The sequence below is a fragment of the Melitaea cinxia genome, chromosome 7 (assembly GCF_905220565.1).
Source record: "Melitaea cinxia chromosome 7, ilMelCinx1.1, whole genome shotgun sequence".
NCBI lineage: Eukaryota > Metazoa > Arthropoda > Insecta > Lepidoptera > Nymphalidae > Melitaea > Melitaea cinxia.
The window spans coordinates 12,960,076-12,982,381 of NC_059400.1; the positions used below are offsets into that span (position 1 = coordinate 12,960,076).

At 31.5% G+C, this 22,306-nt stretch overlaps 1 protein-coding gene across 1 annotated transcript in view; it reads right to left on the minus strand.

The window, feature by feature from the left end:
• Positions 1 to 1,088: 1,088 nt before the first annotated feature.
• Positions 1,089 to 22,306, minus strand: part of LOC123654875 (opioid-binding protein/cell adhesion molecule homolog) — a 30,786-nt gene continuing 9,568 nt past the window's right edge. Inside the window, exons 2-9 of the mRNA XM_045590736.1 lie at positions 20,161 to 20,368; positions 10,285 to 10,443; positions 9,266 to 9,394; positions 8,660 to 8,797; positions 5,708 to 5,857; positions 4,810 to 4,842; positions 3,139 to 3,201; positions 1,089 to 1,232 (exon numbers count right to left, since the gene is read on the minus strand). Of these exons, the coding sequence (XP_045446692.1) occupies positions 1,135 to 1,232; positions 3,139 to 3,201; positions 4,810 to 4,842; positions 5,708 to 5,857; positions 8,660 to 8,797; positions 9,266 to 9,394; positions 10,285 to 10,443; positions 20,161 to 20,368 (978 nt within the window). The 3' untranslated portion in view covers positions 1,089 to 1,134. The remainder of the gene's footprint in view (positions 1,233 to 3,138; positions 3,202 to 4,809; positions 4,843 to 5,707; positions 5,858 to 8,659; positions 8,798 to 9,265; positions 9,395 to 10,284; positions 10,444 to 20,160; positions 20,369 to 22,306) is intronic.

Sequence of the window (22,306 nt, forward strand, 5' to 3'; positions counted from 1 at the left end):
CAAAAATATTCATTAGTACCCTCTTTATGATACGCGCTTATTTATTGAACTCAGTCTATACATAATATATTTTATTTATATATTTCGTTACGTATTAAAATTTACAATTCAATCATATCGTTTTCGAAGATATGTCTTTAATAAACTAACCATTTGCAAGCTATTTAAGCATTTCTCTATATTACAGTAACAAAATAGTTTATTTCGTTTATATCACTAAGTCTTTTATACTATAAAGCTATATAATACTTTTAATACTGTATTTTATGTAACTTGAATTGTACTATGAAATCATTAATAATATTATTGTAAATTATATCATATGGCTTAGATATTAACACAATATGAGCAGTACACATTAAAAAAAATATCTGGAGTGACAATAAAAAAAAACAAAACAAAAATGTTTTCCGTATAAGTTTGTCTATACGTATAGTATAAATAGTTCACATATACACATTTATAAATAAAAAAATAAAACAGTGATAAAAAATTATTTAATTATTTACTAGGAAAATTATATGAGTATTATTATTGTACATAATCAAACACCATCCAGTTAAAAATTGTGAAACGTCGACATTATCGAACGAATCAATTTTCAATTAAAGTAGATACATATCGGTTTTATTACATGAATAAACTTAATCATTATATTATTAATACACATAAATAAAATATTAATAGAATTTGAGTTTTCTATCTTATTCGAATCATAATTTCACAAAACATAAATCATTACGTAATTTGTTTCGATGACTTTTGGTAGGTTTAAGTTAAAAACACTGCCCTTAAATCAACATAAAGATAAGTATTTTATTGCTGCTTAATCGTTATTAATAACAACATGAGATTCTTTAATAACAATATTTTATATAAAATTATACTAAGGGCTTCCTTGTTGAATGAAAAAAGAAAAAAAGAAGTAATAGTCAGAATGATAATAATATGTTTAATCTGTGTTTACATTTACCCCGATTTGTTATTGAAATAGGGGATCGGATACACTCCGGCTCACAATTTTTTAAAACAGTATAATTTTGAGCCTTTCTATTGTTTAAAAAAAATATAAAGAAAACAGTTACTACAATAGTATTGCAATTCTATTCAAAATCCAAACAATGAATATTATGTTTATAATATTACAACGTTAATTATAAAAACAAATAATAACATCGTACTGTAACAAAGACAGCTCAACTCGCCCCTGTTGTAGTCCTGTAGCCTGAAATCTAAAATTATTTATTAATTACTCAGTTTACATCTTAAAGCTAAATACGGTATTCACGTAATAAAATATTTCTCGTTACATATTTTGTAAGGAAAACTTTTTTATTAATAAATAAACAATATTTTTTTCAAATTTGTTTTTTAAAGAATACACCTTCCTTGTTATTTAACGGAGCAGATTACAATTCTCGATTGTGATCGATACAAGTCTTTATTCTTTCTTACGATGTTCCTATTTTTTTTTTCTTATATATATTATATATTTAATAACTGTTGATAAAAATGTGCTGTGTGGCTACGGCACTAAAGAATTTAGCCACCCCCTCTCTTCCCGTGGGTGTCGTAAGAGGCGACTAAGGGATAACAAGGTTCCACAACCACCTTGGAACTTAAGAAGCCGACCGATGGCGGGATAACCATCCAACTGCTGGCTTTGAAATACACAGGCCGAAGACGGGCAGCAGCGTCTTTGGTGCGACAAAGCCAGCACTGCGGTCACCAACCCGCCTGCCCTGCGTGGTGACTATGGGCAAAACACATGAGTTCACGTTATTTTTGGCGTAAACTTGTGGAGGCCTATGTCCAGCAGTGGACTGTATAGGCTGTAATGATGTACTGTTGATAAGCTCAAAAGTAAGCGATTCGCCTTACAAATAATTGTTTACGGTATTTTTATATATACATTATTATATTTTATAAACGTTTTACCTATTAAACATTTTATTTTAGAAAAATTTAAAGCTACCTCACACGCGATCGGAATAAGCGCGTAAGGTCAATTAAATAATTAAATAACAAATTCACTAAAAAGTCAAGATGTGTGAACACATGTGTTTTCTACCGAATCTGATTACAGGCCAATCTAGTATACTCGAAAAACCAGTTTATTTTACGTGCAGAACGTACAAGCTACACTTAGCACAAACAATTTCGTAGAATCGATCGAATATTGTGACGAGAATAAATCAGAATTTAGATTTTTAATGTCTACCGATCTGTAGGAAGTACTATGACTTGGCGTAGTGAGACGCAGCCATGCTCAGAGACGGAGGTATCTCCCCCTTCGCTTCTTCACTTTTTTAAAACTACTATAGGGACGTCACTGACATATTACGTAGAATCGGATTTTACCTAACTCGTTCCTAAACTTAATTATTATTTTACTGATTTAAAAGAATCAAAGTTCAATTTAACGTAAAGTAATTTATCCTATTTTCATGGAAATCGGGTTGAGTCAGAAACACAAATAAAGAAAAATTCCTCGCATTTTCGCTTAACTTAAAATTAAAGAATTTTCTTGTTTCGTTCTTATACCATATATTGGAAATAGGTACACATAAACTTTTTTCTTTGCTTTTTATTACTAAATATCGTCTGAAATATAAATTTATATTAATATTGTATCGAGTAATGGTTTGATGTTTCGTTTCTTTGTAATGGTTTCTTGATGTTTGTACAAATATTTGTTTTCAGTCTAGGCGTCTGTCCTTGTTGGGTCTCCCCACTGCGTCTCGGAGAACACGTTAAGCTGTCAGTCTCAGTTATTATTATAGACACATGATAGCGATCGATACTCTTAGTAGGGAATATGTCCTTCAGCCCTGCTTCTCTTACATAAGGAAAGAAACCTATGCCCAGCAGTCAAATTACGAATCAAAAAACGAAAGCTACTCAGTCACATATACTGACTATCCATATAAGCTATAGCGAATAACGTTAACGAGTATTACACGACAAGTGGAAAAAAACCGTTTATCCATTTCAAATAATATAAACAGCCATTTCCTTGACGATTCTAAAAATATATTAGAAGTTACCTTACTAAGAAAATTCTAAATGTTTTCAAGATTCCATTTTACAGTATCTTACTAACGCTTAAACGCTTTCTTATTATAATAAGACACTCACCTTGTGCGCCAAATGGGGTACTTTCAGACGTCTTTCCCGCTACTATATTTAGCTTTTGGATAACTGTTAACAAACGATAAAGTTAGTTTAAAAAAATATTATCGATACAATTTTTATACATTAAACTAACATTACAAAAAAAAATCACCAATTTTCAATTCCAAATAAGTGCTTAATATATTTAATATCTATATTAAAAAGAAATTGCATTAATCCAGAGCCAATAATAATAAATGTACTAAGTTTTATAAACAAATAAAGTGTAATACTAGCTTGTCTTCCTTTAAGCTTAGAATTGTCAATGACACATTAAAAAAAAAACTTTCTTTTATATACGAGTACTGAGACACGAATGGTTTTTAGATTATATGTTAAAAAGATCATTATACAAATGTGTTATAAATTCTAGCATATATAAATATGTATATTAAAACGTAAATAAAAACATTACATAATTTAATGTTTGTATAAAGTAATATAATAGCAAAAAATTATATAAAATTATGAAAAGCGTATTAAAGTTTAGGCTTAAGGTAACATTGTACATTTAAATATACAAGAGATAATACCAAAACATAAATTCAGTTACTATTGATTGATTTTATATGAAAAAAATATATATATATATTGATTCTATTGAAGATTTTATTTCGTTCAAATTCTGACATCTCCAATTGCACATAGCATTTCTGCTATTGAATAATTCAATGGCTTTACGTCATATTCAGTTTTACGGTGTCACGGCCCCCATTACTAAAATTCTTTTGCCCGCTTGCCCTTCTGTTTGTCATAGCCTATAAATTGAAACTCAAATACGTGGAAAGTTCAGTAAATATAAAAACATGAAAAAATAACCATCAAATCACAGAGCTTCAAAAAATGTCATGAGTGACAGATGTACATATTGTATAGATATATAAGGTTATTAAAAGTTATTCTTTGTTTTCTGTTTAACATATTTAACTAATCTACGTTAGAGTAGGCTTCCCCTATTAAAAATAATAATATATAACTTAAAAATTCAATTTAAAGTCACATTGAATTTGAATCAAATGACTTTTAATCAAACTTTTTATTCTTATGATAAAGTAATTAGTAGAATATTTAATAGTCTTACGTACTCGTACTTCGATCTAATAATCTAACACGATGATCAATATATAATATACCTCAATTTAAATAAATACAAGAATAATAATCCGTGTGTAAAAGTAATTTAGTTTTTGCCAAAGCCGGCCGAGAATTGCCTTTGACGATTTTTGTTTTATTTTGTATGGATTCAAATTTAGATTCGTGCTACATTTTAGTTAAAATATTCTAACAAAAATAATCAATGGCAGAGGCACGTACTCTTTAGATTTGTACTTATGTGGAGTAATTAAGATAAGTGATTTATTCCTTTTGTGGAAAAGCCTTAAGGACTTTCATCAAACGTTTAACATTGTTAACATTTCTATAGTCTTAGCTACCGACAGTACAAGTATATTATCAGTCCTCTAAAGAATTAATATATTTCAAAAATAGAATTAGAATTCGTCGATAGGTTTCAAAAAGATAATTACATATATTCTGTTAATTCTTAAGTAAGTCGTTATCTCTTTTAACTTGAAACTTAATGGATATTATATTCAGAAGTATAAAAAAAGTTGATATTATATATCTGGTACTAACCATTCCTGTTTTCCATCGCTGGTGACTGCATGGCTGTTGAAAACACCCGAAAATTATTATTTATAAAAGAATATTAATCAAATGCTTCTCATAATTAGTCTTGACAAACTTTAATTTATTTAAATTTACAAGAAACTTTAAAAGTGAAAAATTAAACACGACCTAAGTAAATAGTTAAAAAATTGAATTTTATATATATATATATATATATATATATATATATATATATATATGTGTGTGTGTATGTGTACATTTATAAAATAGTGTACCATAATATTAATAATATAAATACACAACTTTTTATACAAAATAAAAGAACACTTTAATTTATCAACGAGAGTTTAACTAAACATTTCCCCTTATCTTATGGAGAGCAATACAACGACGTTGAAATAACTTAACTTTGTAACTTTTTCTATTTGTAATATTTTCAAAAAAATATATGTACAGTCGTTGTCCAGTTAAAGAAGCACCTACATAGCCCAGTTATAATTATAAATTTATAATAAGATTGTGCAAAATATGCATTCTTAATTCATTACAATTACGCCAATTGTACTATAATTAGCCCGTGGCATAGGTCAGTGGGCAACTACTTTCTGCTCCAGCTTTATAATTTCCAGGCTGATATTTATTCATATACGTTTTATTTATATATAATTTTTTTCAAAAAAAAAATATTTTTTTTATACAAACAATATATATATTCTTTACACTACTCTACTAAGCATGTTGGCAAGAGCGAACTTATCTCTGTAAGAGATCCTCTACTCATGGTGGTGAGAAATGATGTTACCGTGGGACTCATAAGCGCAAAAAAATTGGAAAAAAGGCCTGTAACATAGGAATAAAGTTGCCTAATTTAGAACAGATAATCGTGTGTATTGTTTTTACTTACGATATAGCTTTATGGTTCCTTCAGTGTCCCCCAATGAGTTCTTTGAGACGCATTTATATGTTCCGTAGTCCGAGTTCGTTACTCTTCGTATAGGTAGCCTCAATACGGACCGGAACGAGCCAGCAATCTTTTGCGGTTCCAGACCACCGCCTAGATTGAACAATGTTTAAATGTAGTGGTTTAAAGCTATTTTAAATACCTAAATGTTTTACATTTTTTTTTATTAGAGCTAAATGTTTGTCTGATTAGTCGCTATCGCCACAATCAACATTTTAAATTTTAATTTTATTGAGTTTTATTTTTTATTATCAAAAGATTAAAAGTTTTTTTTTTCATTATTTTAACATTTGTAACAGAAGTAGGGTACAGCAGGAAATATCCAGCTCAAAGTCTGGAGCAGCCCGACTGGGGAAGTACCTCGACCTTACAGAAGACACACAGCAGTATTGTGTTCCTGTTGGTGAGTAAGGTGACCAGAGCTCCTGGGGGGATTGGGGATTGGGTCGGCAACGCGCTTGCGATGCTTCTGGTGTTGCAGGCGCCTATAAGCTACGGTGAGCCGTGCGCTTGTTTGCCGAACTAGTGACATAAAAAAAAAGCTCGGGGATATTGGAGATAGCGTCGGCAACGCGCTTGCGATGCTTCTGGTGTCGCAAGCGTTGTTTACACTTGTTTGCTGACCTAGTTGTATAAAAAAATGCTAATCTCATCAAAAATTTTTTCCATTGTAACTAAGAATATATTTATTAATAAAGTTTTTTTAAACTGTAGTAGTAATTAATACTATTATTAATAATATAGTAATCATGAGGTAATATGGTATCATTAAACTTCTTTATATACTCAACTAGAGTTTTAAAATATTATTTTTAATAGTCGATTAAATATGTAATGAGCCTATTTGTATAACACGCATTTCCGCATTATCTTTGTCTGTGAAATGGTGAAGATTTATTATATTTATTAAAAACTAAGCACTTATATTTTTACGCACATGTATTAATTAGTAACTTTACTTGACGCGACCGTCAAGTTTTTAATTTTTTTTTTTCTAAACTTTAATGGTAGTAGAATAATTTTTGGAATTTAAATTTTTTTTATCATTACAAATTTGACTATTGCTAAATGTTTGACAACTGTCCAAAATAGACCCTAATGTACTCCGAGCTGTTCAGTCTGAAATCCCAATTAGAATATCGTTCCTCTTTCTAGCATTATTAATGGGAATCTATCTAAAGTCAACCCTTATTCTATTAACTTTGCATTGATTTCCATCTTCATTCTCAAATTTGATCGGTTAAATCATTATTATTATGACAAGCGATAGCATGCTTTTTATCAAAACAACCAAGAAATCGCTTGTTTTGTTGCGCTTGTTATCATCAAAGTAATAATAACATTATGAATTTTATTGTTTATGGAAACTATCTACCGTCACTACATATTATAAAACAAAATTCCGCGCCACATCTGTCTATCATTTGCACCGAACTCGAAAAGTGCTAAATTTTTATGTGGTTTTTATTATTTTGATGCTAATAGATAGAATAGATAGTTTTGGTGTAAAATTAGTTAAGGTTTTTGTTAAAAAAAGATCGGAGTAAATTGAGCTTGAAATCTTCAGTCAAGTGATGAAACTCATGGTAAAAAGAATGAATGATGAAGTTTTTTATATCCTTCGGAAAAATATATCTAAAAGAAATTTGATTTGAACACTTTACTCGTATAACAAAGATCAAAACTCATTCGTGAATACTGTTCTGATTAATTGCGTGACGTTTCATTATCACGGAGCGCTTAAATTACTCGCCCATTGCCCTCATCGAAATTTTATTTCATGTACTTAACGATAAAATCACCTTTATTGATTCGAAACGTCTCATTAAAACAATTGATTGCATTTCAATTTCGAGCCGTGATCGCATTAAATTTTGATTTAAATTCGTGTAAAATTTTCCATTAACGATATGAGAGTAATCCTAATGACAACGTTGTTAATTATTGTGTCAATAGTTTATATTAAATTAAAGTATATTTTTGATATGATATTCAAAAATGTTTAGAATTCCTAATGTGTGGGTAACACAAAAATAAAATCGTAGAAGTAACTACTCATATATAACTAAATGTTGATATTTTCTCAAATGAAAATAATAATTAGATTAAGATTGTTAAGCTCGTAACTAATAAAAATTCTACGATCAAACAGGAATCTTTTGCGATGCTACGTTTTTGTTTCAAGAATGAATAAGGTACCTAATGCAATTCTAAGCACAGAAGATATAACAACAAATATTCCAAGGATAACAAAACAATGTCAATGTAACCACATTGGGTGTGGGTAAGACCTGCAAAACTAATACATTGAGGTAGAGTTGATCACTTACCAAATATTAAAAGCACTGTGTTTTAAGAAAAATTAACTGGTCACCAACAAGTAAAAGACATGCCTATAAACCTTCAGCAGAACAACTTCTATCAAATGTACATATGCACTTTGGATAAGCTCTTCATAATACACCGGAAAGGTTTATCGTTATAGCTTCGTGTTTTAGGGGTTTCCGAAAAGAAATTCAATCTGGTTTAGTTTTCGACAAAAATGGACAACGGTCGCGGATTCGATTCTGACTCATTTTTTACATCGTAAATTGTGTTCTAGTCGAGTGCGACTGAACTTGATCTCTGTAGAACTCAAAAGTCAAAATATTTTTTCCTGTACATCTAAAAAGTTGGTAGTCCCCTTCATGCTTGAACTAGTACTTAAAACTTTTTGTTTAGTTTGTTATTAGAAACACATCATAACCCGTTACACACATACACATACACACCGTTTAGAGAACAAAACCTTTGCGGTGCGATTACTTAATTTACGATTACTTTACTTTTCAACCAGATTGAATTGAATTAAAAAACTGTATTAAATTAATTTAGGTAGATATATTTGAATCTTACCTATAGGAACAAGTTCACCGTTATCTCGACTCCAGTAGCTGACTGGTTTCGGGTAGGCCTCTGTTTCGCATTCTAGAACTAGGTCTGTACCCAACGACGCGCCCACCAGTTGATTTCTTATCACAATTACTGGCGGAACTAAAAGAATAAAATATTAAATTAAAATTGTTAATAATATTAAAAACTTCTATTTAAATGTATAAATATTTATTTTCGGTCTGGGTATCCGTCCATATGGGTCTCCCCACCATCTCCTGGAAAGCGAGTTAAGTTGTCGGTCCCAGTTGTGATCATACATACATGATAGCGATCGTGTCCATAATAGGGAATTTATCCGCCAATTGATAATTTTGATGAAGAGAGGATGAGGCTCCAACCCTTCACCTACGTGGATAAAGAGCCTATTCCCAGCAGTTGTTACAGACTGAATCAAAAACAAAAAATAACAATTCTGATATATTTTATTTTATAATAATTATTTAATGCGTGAAAAAATATTCATTATAGTTGATTGCTATATAAACCTACGGTGCATTGGTTAAGATGCAGTCTGTACACTAGACCACGGTATGCTTCAAATAATAAACAAGCTTTAGGTACACTCACATTCAACTGTTAGCATTATTCTTTTGCTCACTGTCGGCGGGACTCCGTTAGAAGCGATGCACAAATAGGCGCCAGCGTGTTGTCTATTCACTCGACTTATATTTAACACTGGTCCTTCAAGTGATGAAACTAAAATTACGTCAGTCTGTTAGTGGTATCTTTAACTCATCCAAATTATATTACATTTAAATTAGGTAAAGCAAATCTTACGGTCGATGAATAGGAAATAACTATTCATTGACTAATGATATTTATATTATAAAGATAGTATTTAAAGTGATTAAATTGTATCATGAATAAACAATTAATTCAGATGTAAAAATACAATTTAGATTTCCTTGATAGCTATTTAAAAAATGGTCCCCAAGAAGGTCAGATTCTTGTTGAAATAATTATGTTATATTAGTTTATTAGCTATGCTCATGCATAATATAAAATACTTATAGATAATACTTTCCTCTCCCATTAGCGAATATTATCGATACTTTATAAATTTCATCATTCTTTGGTCAATATAAAACGTAACTAACTAATACAATAAACTTAAAGCAAATATTTTAAATGCTTTACCAAAAATTCAAGTTGTAACTCATTTTTTTTTCTTTGTAACTTTGTATGATCATCTTACGACATTTCAGTCAGTCCTCATTATTATTATTACAGCCTATACAGTCCACTGCTGGACATAGGCCTCCACAAGTTTACGCCAAAAATAACGTGAACTCGTGTGTTTTGCCCATAGTCACCACGCTGGGCAGGCGGGTTGGTGACCGCAGTACTGGCTTTGTCGCACCGAAGACGCTGCTGCCCGTCTTCGGCCTGTGTATTTCAAAGCCAGCAGTTGGATGGTTATTCCGCCATCGGTCGGCTTCTTAAGTTCCAAGGTGGTAGTGGAACCTTGTTATCCCTAAGTCGCCTCTTACGACACCCACGGGAAGAGAGGGGGTGGCTAAATTCTTTAGTGCCGTAGCCACACAGCACAGTCAGTCCTCAGCAGGACATTTATGGCGTTTACATACCTTGCATCGCATCAGAAATAATAATGGGCTTGGAATGTTCCCTTCGCCAAGTGATCTGAGGGTGTGGTGAGCCGGTGGCCGCACATGTCAGACTGATTGACGCCCCTTCCCGCACCGTTTGATCAGCGCTCGTACCTCGGTCCAGGATATCGGGAGGCACTAATAGTGGTTAATAATCAACAATGAATACCTTATAAGCTTAAATCGCTTTTATAAATTAAAAAAAAACAAACAATAAGCTTAATCTGTCGAATAATCCTAGCCAGTATGAAATAAATTGACAAAATAATTTAATATTTTCTTAACCTAATAAAATTGCTTCTATCTTTGGATAGGAATTGATGCTTTTTAATAATATACATAAAACTTGGTAAAAATAAAACATTTTGGATAGTAAAAAAAAACAAATTAAATTCATAGGAAAATTGTTATTCTACAAAAACTAAATCAAATACTTGTCGTCAATTTTCAAAACATATAGTGTTTTTATAAACAAGTCAAAGAAAATATGCGATCATGAGATCATTGATACAAAATTAACGATTCAATTAGTGAAGTATTACGCCGTTCATTTAAAGAAAATGTACCATTAAACACTAAAACACGAGAATGTACATAAATAATTTTTATTGCTTATAATTTGAAACTTTAATTATTAGAAAATAAACTATAGCCTTATTAGTTCAAGTAAAAAATGCCGACATTCTAAGAAAATTATTTGTTTGTCGTCAATTGGGTAAGCACGTCCATTAAACTAACAAAAATCTACAATCAATTTTATTATAAACACCGTGGTTTTATACGATAACCATCGGTAATTCAATAGGTCATAACTAAAACTGATTTTTTTTATAATGACTTGAAGTAAAATAGAAGGATCGTGATTTCGTCTGTTAGAGATTTCACTCGTCTGTCATGAACATTAAGTCTATGTTTGTAAAAATATTTATAATATAAACATTTTCTAAATTTATCGCAATATAATTCAACCCTAGAAAGATAACGTTATTTTTAGTACAGAAAAGGTAAACATGCGAAAGGCGCACAATTTTTAATACCTACCGAGTTTCTTAAACATTAAAAAAGTTACATAAAGAATTATTTAAACTTCAGTCAAATTTTTAAATTGTTAATAAATAAATAACAAATATGTGATATTGTTTGTTTATTGTTAAAAACTATGTTAGAATTTAGGTACTTGTTAGATCTCAATTAAATTTAAATAGGACCACATGACACGCACCACCTTTTGATTGCATGAAAAATCATAAAAATAAAAAAATAAATAAGCCTTTATTTCTCATTTAATTTAGCATACATTATCGTTGACAAAGTATATAATTATTATCATATAATTTATTTCATTATATTTTATTTAAGCAAATTCACAAAAAATAATCTCTATAAATTAAATTAAAATCATATTTGCAATAAAATCATAATTATTTAAAAAATGAAATTGAATTGAAAACCTTCTCCTTTTTCGAAAGTAGGTTAAAAATATGTGACAGTTGTAATATTTTGTTTTAGTAACTAATAACTTATGATATAATCAGCCTCTAATTATGAAGGTAGTTGAAAATTCAATAATTGTAAACAGTTGTTGCAAATATATTTTTTAAGTTCACCACACGCAAACATTATTATTATCTATCTTTTAGTCTTCCTAGAGCAACACAGTGAAGAACTCATCTAATCAAATGTGTCGACACCGCCTTTAGACTCGTTGTAGAACAAAATAATCTCAGGTTATGGATATAAAGACCACATACACACCATCTTTAAAGGTTTGGCTTATATGATTTTAGGGCTAAACGTCCATCGAAATAGAAAACAGATGTACCAACGCCTTGAGAACGGATGTTATTCAAATCTACAAGAGTTTTTCATCATCAAACATCCATTGTTGGGCATATGCTTCCTTCTCCACGTGGGAGACCGATCGGAGCTTAATCCAACAAATGGCTCCACTGGGGGTTCGCTGATATATTCCCTACTATGAGTAACGACCGCTATCGTGTGTATATGATAACAACCAGGACCGACAACTTATTGTGCTCTCCGAGGTACGATGGGGGCGACCACAAGGACGCGTACATGGCACACGCACCACTATACAAGCGCGGATGTTGGACTCAGTGACTGAATGGGAACTCGAACGAATGACAAAAGACAAAACAATGACATAAATATTAACGCGGCGATTGATGCTTCATCAATTACAATCAATTCGCATTTATTATATCGTAACTGCGCTGTCAATTACAATTGATCGCTTGGAGGTTCTTTAGTATCTAATACAAACATACATCGTAACTATGAAAGATAAAGGCTTAAAATAAAAGTCTAGGAGTACTAACATGAGTGGAAATGACAGAAGTTTGTTTTGACTCGCTAAACTCGGGATCTACTGTACCGATTTCAAACATTATTTTTATGTTAGCAAGCTGTTTTAATTGAATATTTATCAATTCATAAGAGCTGTCGATCCGATGAAACTTTTTGATTCGTCTAGCGTAAAATATATTAATATGAATACTAAATACTGTTACATTAATCATATCAACTTATAGTACAATGTACAATGAAAACAAAAATTTAAAAATAGATCTTCTAAAATACTTCTTTACTAGATAATAAAAAACATGCTATAATATAGTACATTTTTTTTATTTATCTTTTATAACAAATATTTTGAAATAATACCAAATATTTACAAGTAAATCTAATAAAGAAATAAGAGGCATATATTTAATGATAAACAAGGTCAACAAACCGCCTGCCCAGCGTGGTGACTATGGGCAACACACATGAGGTCACGCCATTTTTGGCGCGAGCTTGTGTAGGCCTATGTCTAACGGTGGACTGCGATAGGCTGAAGTGAAGTGATGAAACAAGGATAGCGACTTTATTTTACACGATTACACGAATTCACATTCCATTAACTAGACCAAAGATTAATTAATAAGCCACTCCAAATTTAACTTATATTTAAAAATAACAATTTATCACTTAAGTAATATAAACTAAGTTTATATTTAACAGTAAGTTTCGTTCAGAGGTCCCGCTTTATAACGCTTGTTCGTTTTCCAAATTCTAAAATGTTTCACGTCTTTCTTTCGGTAAATCAAACACAAAGAAGCCAAAAATGTTTGTAGCATACTCATTAAAAAACATTTATCGTAATATGGTAATATGCATTTTGCTGCATTTTAAAATTTTCATTTTTTATGGCTGAGTGTGCTGTCGATCCAAGAGCAATGTAGGATTCCGTACCTAATATAACAACTTAGTTTATCGATGAAGTTGGAGTGAAAATTTTAGTTTTCCAATTTTAACAAGCAAATCAAAACAGTAGTCAACATGTAATGCCTAGCCGAGATAGTTTTTAGTTTGATTGTAACACAAAATTAGTACTCTAAAGCTTTAACAAACGTATTTTCGAATGAAATAATGGCTTATACGCTATCAAAAATATTTTAATTACATATCTATCGACACTAGATCAGGGTTCAGGGTTTATTTTTCTATGACTGACTGTGGCAACACTGAGTGTACATGTCATAATAACTTCTCCCAATTATTTTATTTATTTTTGATAAATTTTGTATATTTAAAATAACTAGCTTAGTTTAAATAAGTAGTAATTTACTCGAAGTGCCAAATTTGTAATAAGTATTCATAAAAGGAATACCCAAAAGATAAATTGTGTTCGTCGGCTGTCATCGTACAGGTAACGAACTCGAGATTTAAATTGTATCTTTGTCATTGTAATTTCTTTCCTTGATCTTTTCATAGATTGTTGAGTATAATACATTGTCCACACAACCTGTACATACGTTAGAGATTGTTACATTTATCTAAATTCTTAAACATAAAAAATAAAAATGATGACTCGTGGATCCAAGGCGCGCCAGGCGGAGGAACAACTCCAGCTGGCGCTCCAGGAGCTAAAGACATACAGGGTACAGTGTGAGCAATTACTAAGGGAGAGAGACGAAAATGAGAAGGAGTTGGAGAAGATTTTCAAAAAAAATACAGAATTAAAAAAACAAATGTCACAAATGTATACTGAATATACTAATGTAAAAAATGAAAATGAAAATCTTCTCAAAATAGTCAATGGGTTTGACCAGTGCAGAGATGAGTATGAGGAAACCCTCAAATTCAACAGTGAATTGAAACATCAGCTGCATGAGGCAAATAAACAAGTTATTCAGCTTAAAAATATAAACCATAGTCTAACAGCCTCTCAAACCCAGTGTCTATACAATGAATTGGTTGAAAACGCACCAAACTTAGTGTCTTCTGTCTCAAACTTGAAAAATAATATTAGTGTAATAGATTTAACCAGTGATGACTCGAACACTACCATCCCTATGCCAAGTAAAAATAAATTAAAAAAATATATCAAAATTAATAAACTCATCAAAAAATGTCACAAATTCTTAAAAACAAAAAATATTTATAAAAAGTATAATAATATTTGTAAAGAGAAAATAGAAATTAAAACAAAAATGATATCATACTGTCAAGAAATTAATATATTAAAAAAAGACTATGAGGCGGATGTTAGCTCACTGCAGTCTGAGATTGGAAATTTAAAGCATAGTTTAGAAATATTAACATCTAAATACAGTACTGCTCAGAAAGAAATTGCTGAACACATATCTGCCATGGATGACCTGGTGAAACTTGGCAACAATAACCTCGAGCGTTTTGACTCTTTTATTAATTATCATAATTGCGAATGCCACATTTCAGCCTCCGGTCCAACAGGGCAGATAGATACTAGCTTAACTAGTGAATCCCTTACTCGGCCTGCGGGGACTCACACCGACCCCAAATATTATAATGTACAACTACCTGTACATTCCATATCTATTCCTGAGGAAAAAAATAAAATAAAAATTTACAGTGATGAGTTAGGAAAAGGTATGGGAGTATTATTGAGTGATTTTTGTGTGGGCCAGCGAGTAATCAATCATTGCATGCCCGGAGCCACTTATAATCAAATAGTAAATAGCATTTTGAGTGAGGCTCACTGTCCCAACACAACTATTATTTTATTAATTGGGAGAAGGGGTAATGTAAACAAACACCTAATGGAAAACATTTTAAATAGATTGAATCAGTTAAATATAAATAAAATTTTATTGTTTACACTACCTTATTTAGCTAAATTGCCACAGGAAAATAGGTTAAGATATGACATTAATAATCTAATGCACACAATAACTACTTGTAAGTATTTAAATGTAAATATTAAAAAAAGTAACAAAATTGATGTTATTGACATAAATAATTTATGGAACAATAATAATTATATGTTGACATATAGTAGGCTGAGCCTACCATTTTTCTTTAAACGACAGATAGCATCTGTGCTATCATATTATATACAAACAGACATAGCCAATAATCTGGTTACTTTGATATCTGCTCATATTGAGCAAAACTGTAATATGACATTTTCTGACGTGGAATCCGTTCCAAATAATAATTTAAATTAATTATTAAGACAACAGAGGAAACCTCTAGCATATTAATAATCCATGACATTAAATCAGATAAATGTCATAATAATTTGGTAAGGAAAGCCCACAGTTGTAAAAATTTATATACTGTAAACCTGGTGCACCAAAATATACAGGGCATGCTAGGTAAAGATCTTGAACTGGAGTTATTTATGAATGGTGAAAATATCAATATTTTATGTTTAACAGAACACTGGCTCTCTATTTCCCAGTCCATATTTAACTTCAGCGGTCACCAGGTAGCTAGTATGTTCAACAGAGAAAAAGCTATACGCGGTGGCTCTTTAATAATTGTAAGTAAACTTTTTAAATATAAAGAACGTAAAGACATTGTGAGCCTCTCTGTTGAGCAAACTATTGAATTAGCCTGCGTAGAGCTTGAGCACTTCATTGTTGTATGCGTATACAGACCTCCTAGTGGGTTATATGAGTACTTTGAGAAAGTATTGGAAGAAGTTTTGTTAAAATCAAATAATTCTAATAAGGCTATTGTTGTATGTGGGGATTTTAATATTGATTTATTAGATAATTCTAATATAAGTCTGAGATTTAAGTCTATGCTTCTATCATATAACCTACATAACTTATTTACTGAACCCACTAGAATCACTGCTACTAGTGCTACATGTATTGACAACATATTTACAAACTGTAAACCTTATTCTAAAGCTATTATTAATAAGTTAAGCTCAGACCATTGTGGCCAGTTAGCTTCCTTTTCTTATTCTTTAAATGTCAACAAAAATATTTTAAAAAAGACCTTTGTACCTATAAGTGCTACACGTGTGGAGAAGTTTAGAGGTAGTATTGTGGCAAAACTTCCTTATTTATCATACATTAATGACCCTAACTACTTATATAACTCTTTATTTAAATTAGTAAAAACTGAATTTTCTACAATATTCACTTCAAAAACAGTCAATTCAGGGGGTCTCTTGACATTTGGTGAATGGGCAACTACTGGCATATACAAGAGCAGGCAAAGGCTTTATGAATTGTACAGTGAAAAAGCCTATAATCATAGTGTATCGTTTGCTTCTTTTGTAAGTGCCTACTCAAAAATGTTTAGAAGAGTATGTTCCATGGCAAAATCCTTGTATATTAAAGACAAAATAAGAAATGCGCATAATAAAATTAAAATGACATGGAACATAATTGCTTGTGAAAGTGGAAGAGTCACAGATCGCAGCTTCGATTTTAAGTTAAATGTCAATGATAAATTTGTTACCTCAGACCGAGAAGTTGCATCTGAGTTTGAAAAATTTTTCACTGACATTCCGCTTTCTACAACGCAATCACTTAATTCGTCTCCAGGCATTGCCGAATTTTTGCTAAAGAAAAACGTTAAAGAATGTAATGTAATATTTACATTTAAACCTGTAAACCCCAAAGATATAATAATAGCCTTCAGAAGCCTGGACGTCAAGAAAACAGCTGATCTATGGGGTTTATCTGTAAAAGTCGTTAGTTCGATAATTGATGTTGTCGCACCTCATCTAGCTACTATATTTAATGGCTGTATAGAACATGGTGTGTTTCCTGATCTAATGAAACACAGTAAAGTAATTCCTATTTTTAAATCAGGCAGTACCCTAGATCCTAATAATTTCAGACCAATTTCAGTACTCCCAACATTTAGTAAAATTTTTGAAAAAATCATCCTCGGGCAAATGTTATCGCATTTTAATGCACACAATCTACTACATAAGAAACAGTTTGGTTTTACAAAAGGTCGCTCCACAACAGATGCTAGTGTTGAGCTAATTAAAAATATTTTTGAGGCATGGGAGAGGTCGCAGGATGCTCTTGGGATATTCTGTGACTTATCCAAGGCCTTTGATTGTGTGCACCATGAGACGTTGATCAGGAAACTGCATCATTATGGGATTAGAGATAAGGCACTCGACCTCCTGAATTCCTATTTGAATAATAGAATACAGAGGGTTGATATAAATGGTAAGAGATCTCCTGGGGCTCCTCTGGATATGGGGGTTCCACAGGGCTCTATCCTTGGCCCATTTCTCTTCCTTATTTACATAAATGATTTGCCATTTTTTGTACAGGACAAGCATGAGATAGTATTGTTCGCTGATGACACTTCACTTATTTTTAAGGTGAAACGTAATTTACTTATATACGACGATGTAAACGATGCTCTCTCAAAGGTTGTCTACTGGTTTGATTCAAATAATTTATTATTAAATAAAAAAAAAACAAAATTAATAAAATTCACGACACCTAATGTTAAACTTGTTGATAATGGTGTAGAATTGGGAGGAGAGATGTTAAAACCGGTGGAGTCCACTAAATTCCTAGGCATCACTATAGATTCGAAATTGCGGTGGGATCTTCATATTGAGGGGATAGCGAATAGGCTCAGCTCTGCAGCGTTCGCGGTTAAAAAAATTAGACTTATTACTGACGTAGATACAGCTCGCGTAGTATATTTTAGTTATTTCCATAGCATTATGTCATATGGAATCTTATTATGGGGAAATGCAGCTACTGTCAATACTATTTTTGTCCTGCAGAAAAGAGCTATTCGTGCAATTTATAGTTTAGGCCCTAGAGTATCATTAAGAGATAAGTTTAAAGAAATAAAAATATTGACTGTTGCTTCTCAATATGTGTACGAAAATGTTATGTATGTTCATAAAAATATACACGAATTTCCCAGGAATTGCGACATGCATAGCATTAATACTAGGAACAAACATAAACTTGCAGTGCCTGTAACTCGCTTACGCCGAGTCAGTAATTCCTTTTATGGACAATGTATACGCTTATACAACAGGCTCCCAGAAAACGTTCAAAAAGCTTCTATTGCTAAATTTAAAAAAATTGTGAAAAAACGATTGTGTAGTAAAGGATATTATTCGATTAATGATTTTCTAGAAGACAGTACGCCTTGGGAATGATGTGATCGCTTCCAGGCTATTTCAACTTATAAAATTATTGTTCAATTCGATTTGCTTTGGGAAAAAAAAAAAAAACATTACTGTAAAAAAAAAAAATATGATATTAGTCCCGCTGAGTTTCTTCCGCCAGTTCTTCTCAGGTCAGAGGCTTCTTCTTTCCGAACTGGTAGTAGACTCATGACGTTCAGTAAGAAATTGTAATAATTTTATGCTGAATAAAATATTTTGAATTTGAATTTGAATTTGAATTTGAATTTATGTTTAGTAATACTTTCCGAGCGTATTAGGCAGATACGAAATGAACCATTATAATAATACAACGTAAGTAGACGAAAAATAGTCAAGTAAATCCGCGATGTCAAAGATTACTCAAAAACTAGTTATTAGATGTCGATCAAATTTAAATAGAACCACGTGACAAGTATTAGCATTTGATTTATAAAAGAAACATCAAAATCGACTATGCCAATAAAAAGTTATGAGATACAACGTTGGGTATAATACAACGTTATAGGTGACGGAAAAACGGTCAAGTAAATACGCATTATTCTACTTTGCCTTGCTTTTGTAACATGATACGTCGTAATAAAATGTATTATCGATGTTACTCTACTCTACTCGACTACTCTTAACATACGCAAAAAATAAATATTTATATCGATGAACTATTGTTGCCTGCGCATAAACAATTAATTTAATCCAGAACAAACTTGCGAAAACATTCTGTAAGGTTAAAAGGAGTGTGGTGAAGAAGTGAGGTCAGGAGAAAAGAGGGGCAGATTGCTTCGATGTACTTTACTACCACGTGCATTGTAAGACAACGTGTGTTTGGAGTTTCTGTATAACAAAATATATATTCATTTTATATCAATAAATTTTCAAGATTCCACAATCTCGCTCATCAGACCTTTACGACACAAATAATTTGATTAATTTTGACTCTAGCTTGGATTACCTATACTTCGGCTCGACGTTGTAAAATTTTCATTTCCTTACCTAAGGTTTTGACAACTAATTATCGAAACACAATTACTTTGCAGTTTTTTTTGTACGAAAAAGACAGCAAATACAACACTTGTTGCTGTAATGTGGTAAAATTGAGGGCTACTTATAAAAAGTATGTGGACACTGTGCCTTTAATCTAGATACGTAACTATAATAGAAATACTGTATGTCTAATTGACCATGTCATTATTTTAAGCTTTCAATTCAGTAACTTGTATTAATTTAAGGGTAATCTTACTGCTAATTTTTTTTTTAGAAAAATACCTAGCTAATAACATTACTGCCTATTTTTGCTTATACTATTATAGTTTATTTTTAATACGTTATTAATATACGTACATAAACAGAATTGTTTTTGCTATAAATTAAATTTTTATTATATCTAAAAATCTTTTTAAAACAACTATTGAACTTACCAACGATGTCTAGGTATCCAATCTGACTCTTCATCGGATCAGTATTGATCTGACACATGTACCACCCCCTGTCTGTCTCCCGCAGCTCCCGAATGTGAAGGAACCAGGTCCTCTGATCGCTGTGGGTGACCCCTACTCTTCTACTTCGAGATATAACGTGCGTGTGAATTGTTAGTATCGTCTGCGTATCAACCCTGAGCCACGCAACCTGTTACCAAAGAAATAACAGTAAATTAACACAAAATTGCTCCAGTATTAGAATCCTAAATAAATCTATTATTTTTACAGAAGCAAAGAAACATTACATAGCGTAAGTTAATAATATTAATATATAGGTTTCATTCATTTTCATTCTCTCTTTACCACGTCTTACCGCACCTTATACAAACTCAAAATCCATTACGAATCCTGATTGTTGTCTGGGTATCCACATCTGTACATCTATACAAATAAATAACATTGGAGTCAATATGTTTGTAATATTAAACTAATCGCTTTTTACTAAATGCGTATGGATGTATACACGGTAGATATATCAAAATAATATCTTTTACAATTTTTGTCTGTCTGTCTGATTATTCCGGCTAATCTATGAAAAGGCTGGACCGATTTTGACGGACTTCACTGGCAGATAGCTGATGTCATCATCATCATTACAGCCTATACAGTCCGATGCTGGACATAGGCCTCCACAAGTTTACGCCAATAATAACGTGAACTCATGTGTGTTGCCCCTAGTCACCACGCTGGGGAGGCGGGCTGGTGACCGCAGGGCTGGCCTTGTCGCATCGAAGACGCTGCTGCCCGTCTTTGGCCTGTGTATTTCAAAGCCAGCAGTTGGATAGCTGATGTAGTAAAGAGTAACTTAGGCTACTTTTATTTTAGAAATTTATTTATTTTATCAAATAAACAAAAAATATATTTAACAAAATCGCGAACACAACTAGTTATAAATAAATTAAAAGTAAAACATTTTCGCCATACGTCACCAGATTTAAGTACTCGTAGTTATTTAGTTTTAAATTAAAAAAAAAACCAATCATATGAAATCTATATAGTTCCTTTTTTATCTACACAGATAAATTTTGTATCATATAAATATTGTGTAATGACGTTATGTGTAGATAGTAAAAGTTTAAGGAAAAGTTTATTTTATTATTTTTAGATCAATAAAATAAATGCTAATTTTTTATTTTTATTTGTTTTTTACTTTTTAGTTATCGCTGGACCGGTTTCTCAGACTGGAGTTCTAGACAAATCCCTTAATTTGATATGCATAATCTCATGATCTTAAAGAAAGCATAAAAAACTTAGCCCGCCATCTTTAGACATCTGCCATATTGGATTTAGAGTTCTTTACGTTACCTTATTTTTCAAGTTTCTCCCTGCAAGCCCTTTCTTTGATACCCATATTGTAAGAGTTCGTTAAGCATAACTGCATAACTAGTCTGCCGATGTTGAGTTATTCTCAACAGGCCCTTTCATTTGATAACCATACTGTAGGAGTTAGGGATTACAATCCGGAAAACCGGATCCGGCAATCCGACATCATTTCGCACATCCCGGATCCGATGCCAAATGCCAAGATCCGGTGACCGAATCCATCATTTTTTGAGAAAATAACCACTTTATTAAAAGAGAGAACATGGTCATTAAGTGTATAGGTCTTTTAAAGCTGACATAAAATATTTGATTCGTAGTTTTGTGCCATTTAAATTCGTTATAAGAGGCGTTTGTGGTGAAGTTATTGAACTCCATTTACAGCTAAAACAGCACTAAAGAACCGTATTGATGACTTATTGTACGAGAATTAAAGAGCTTACTTTGTATCTACTTTTCAAATACTTATCAAGAAATTTTAACATTCAAACTATCGGATTTAAAAAATTAAAAATCTATCCGTAACATGAACGGACGTAAATGCTTTGGATAATTTCATTTATCTATCTATCGCAGAGGGAATTTAAATAATACATGTTGTGCTATTTTGTTTTATTTTCCCGGTCAAATAACACAAGCTACAACCCTCGCTTATCACAAAGTAAGTAAATTTTGTTACAAAATCATTGGGAGATTCATCGTTGTCTTACATAGCGTACACAGAATTTGTAACTGTAATTAATAAAATAATAATATAATATCAAGA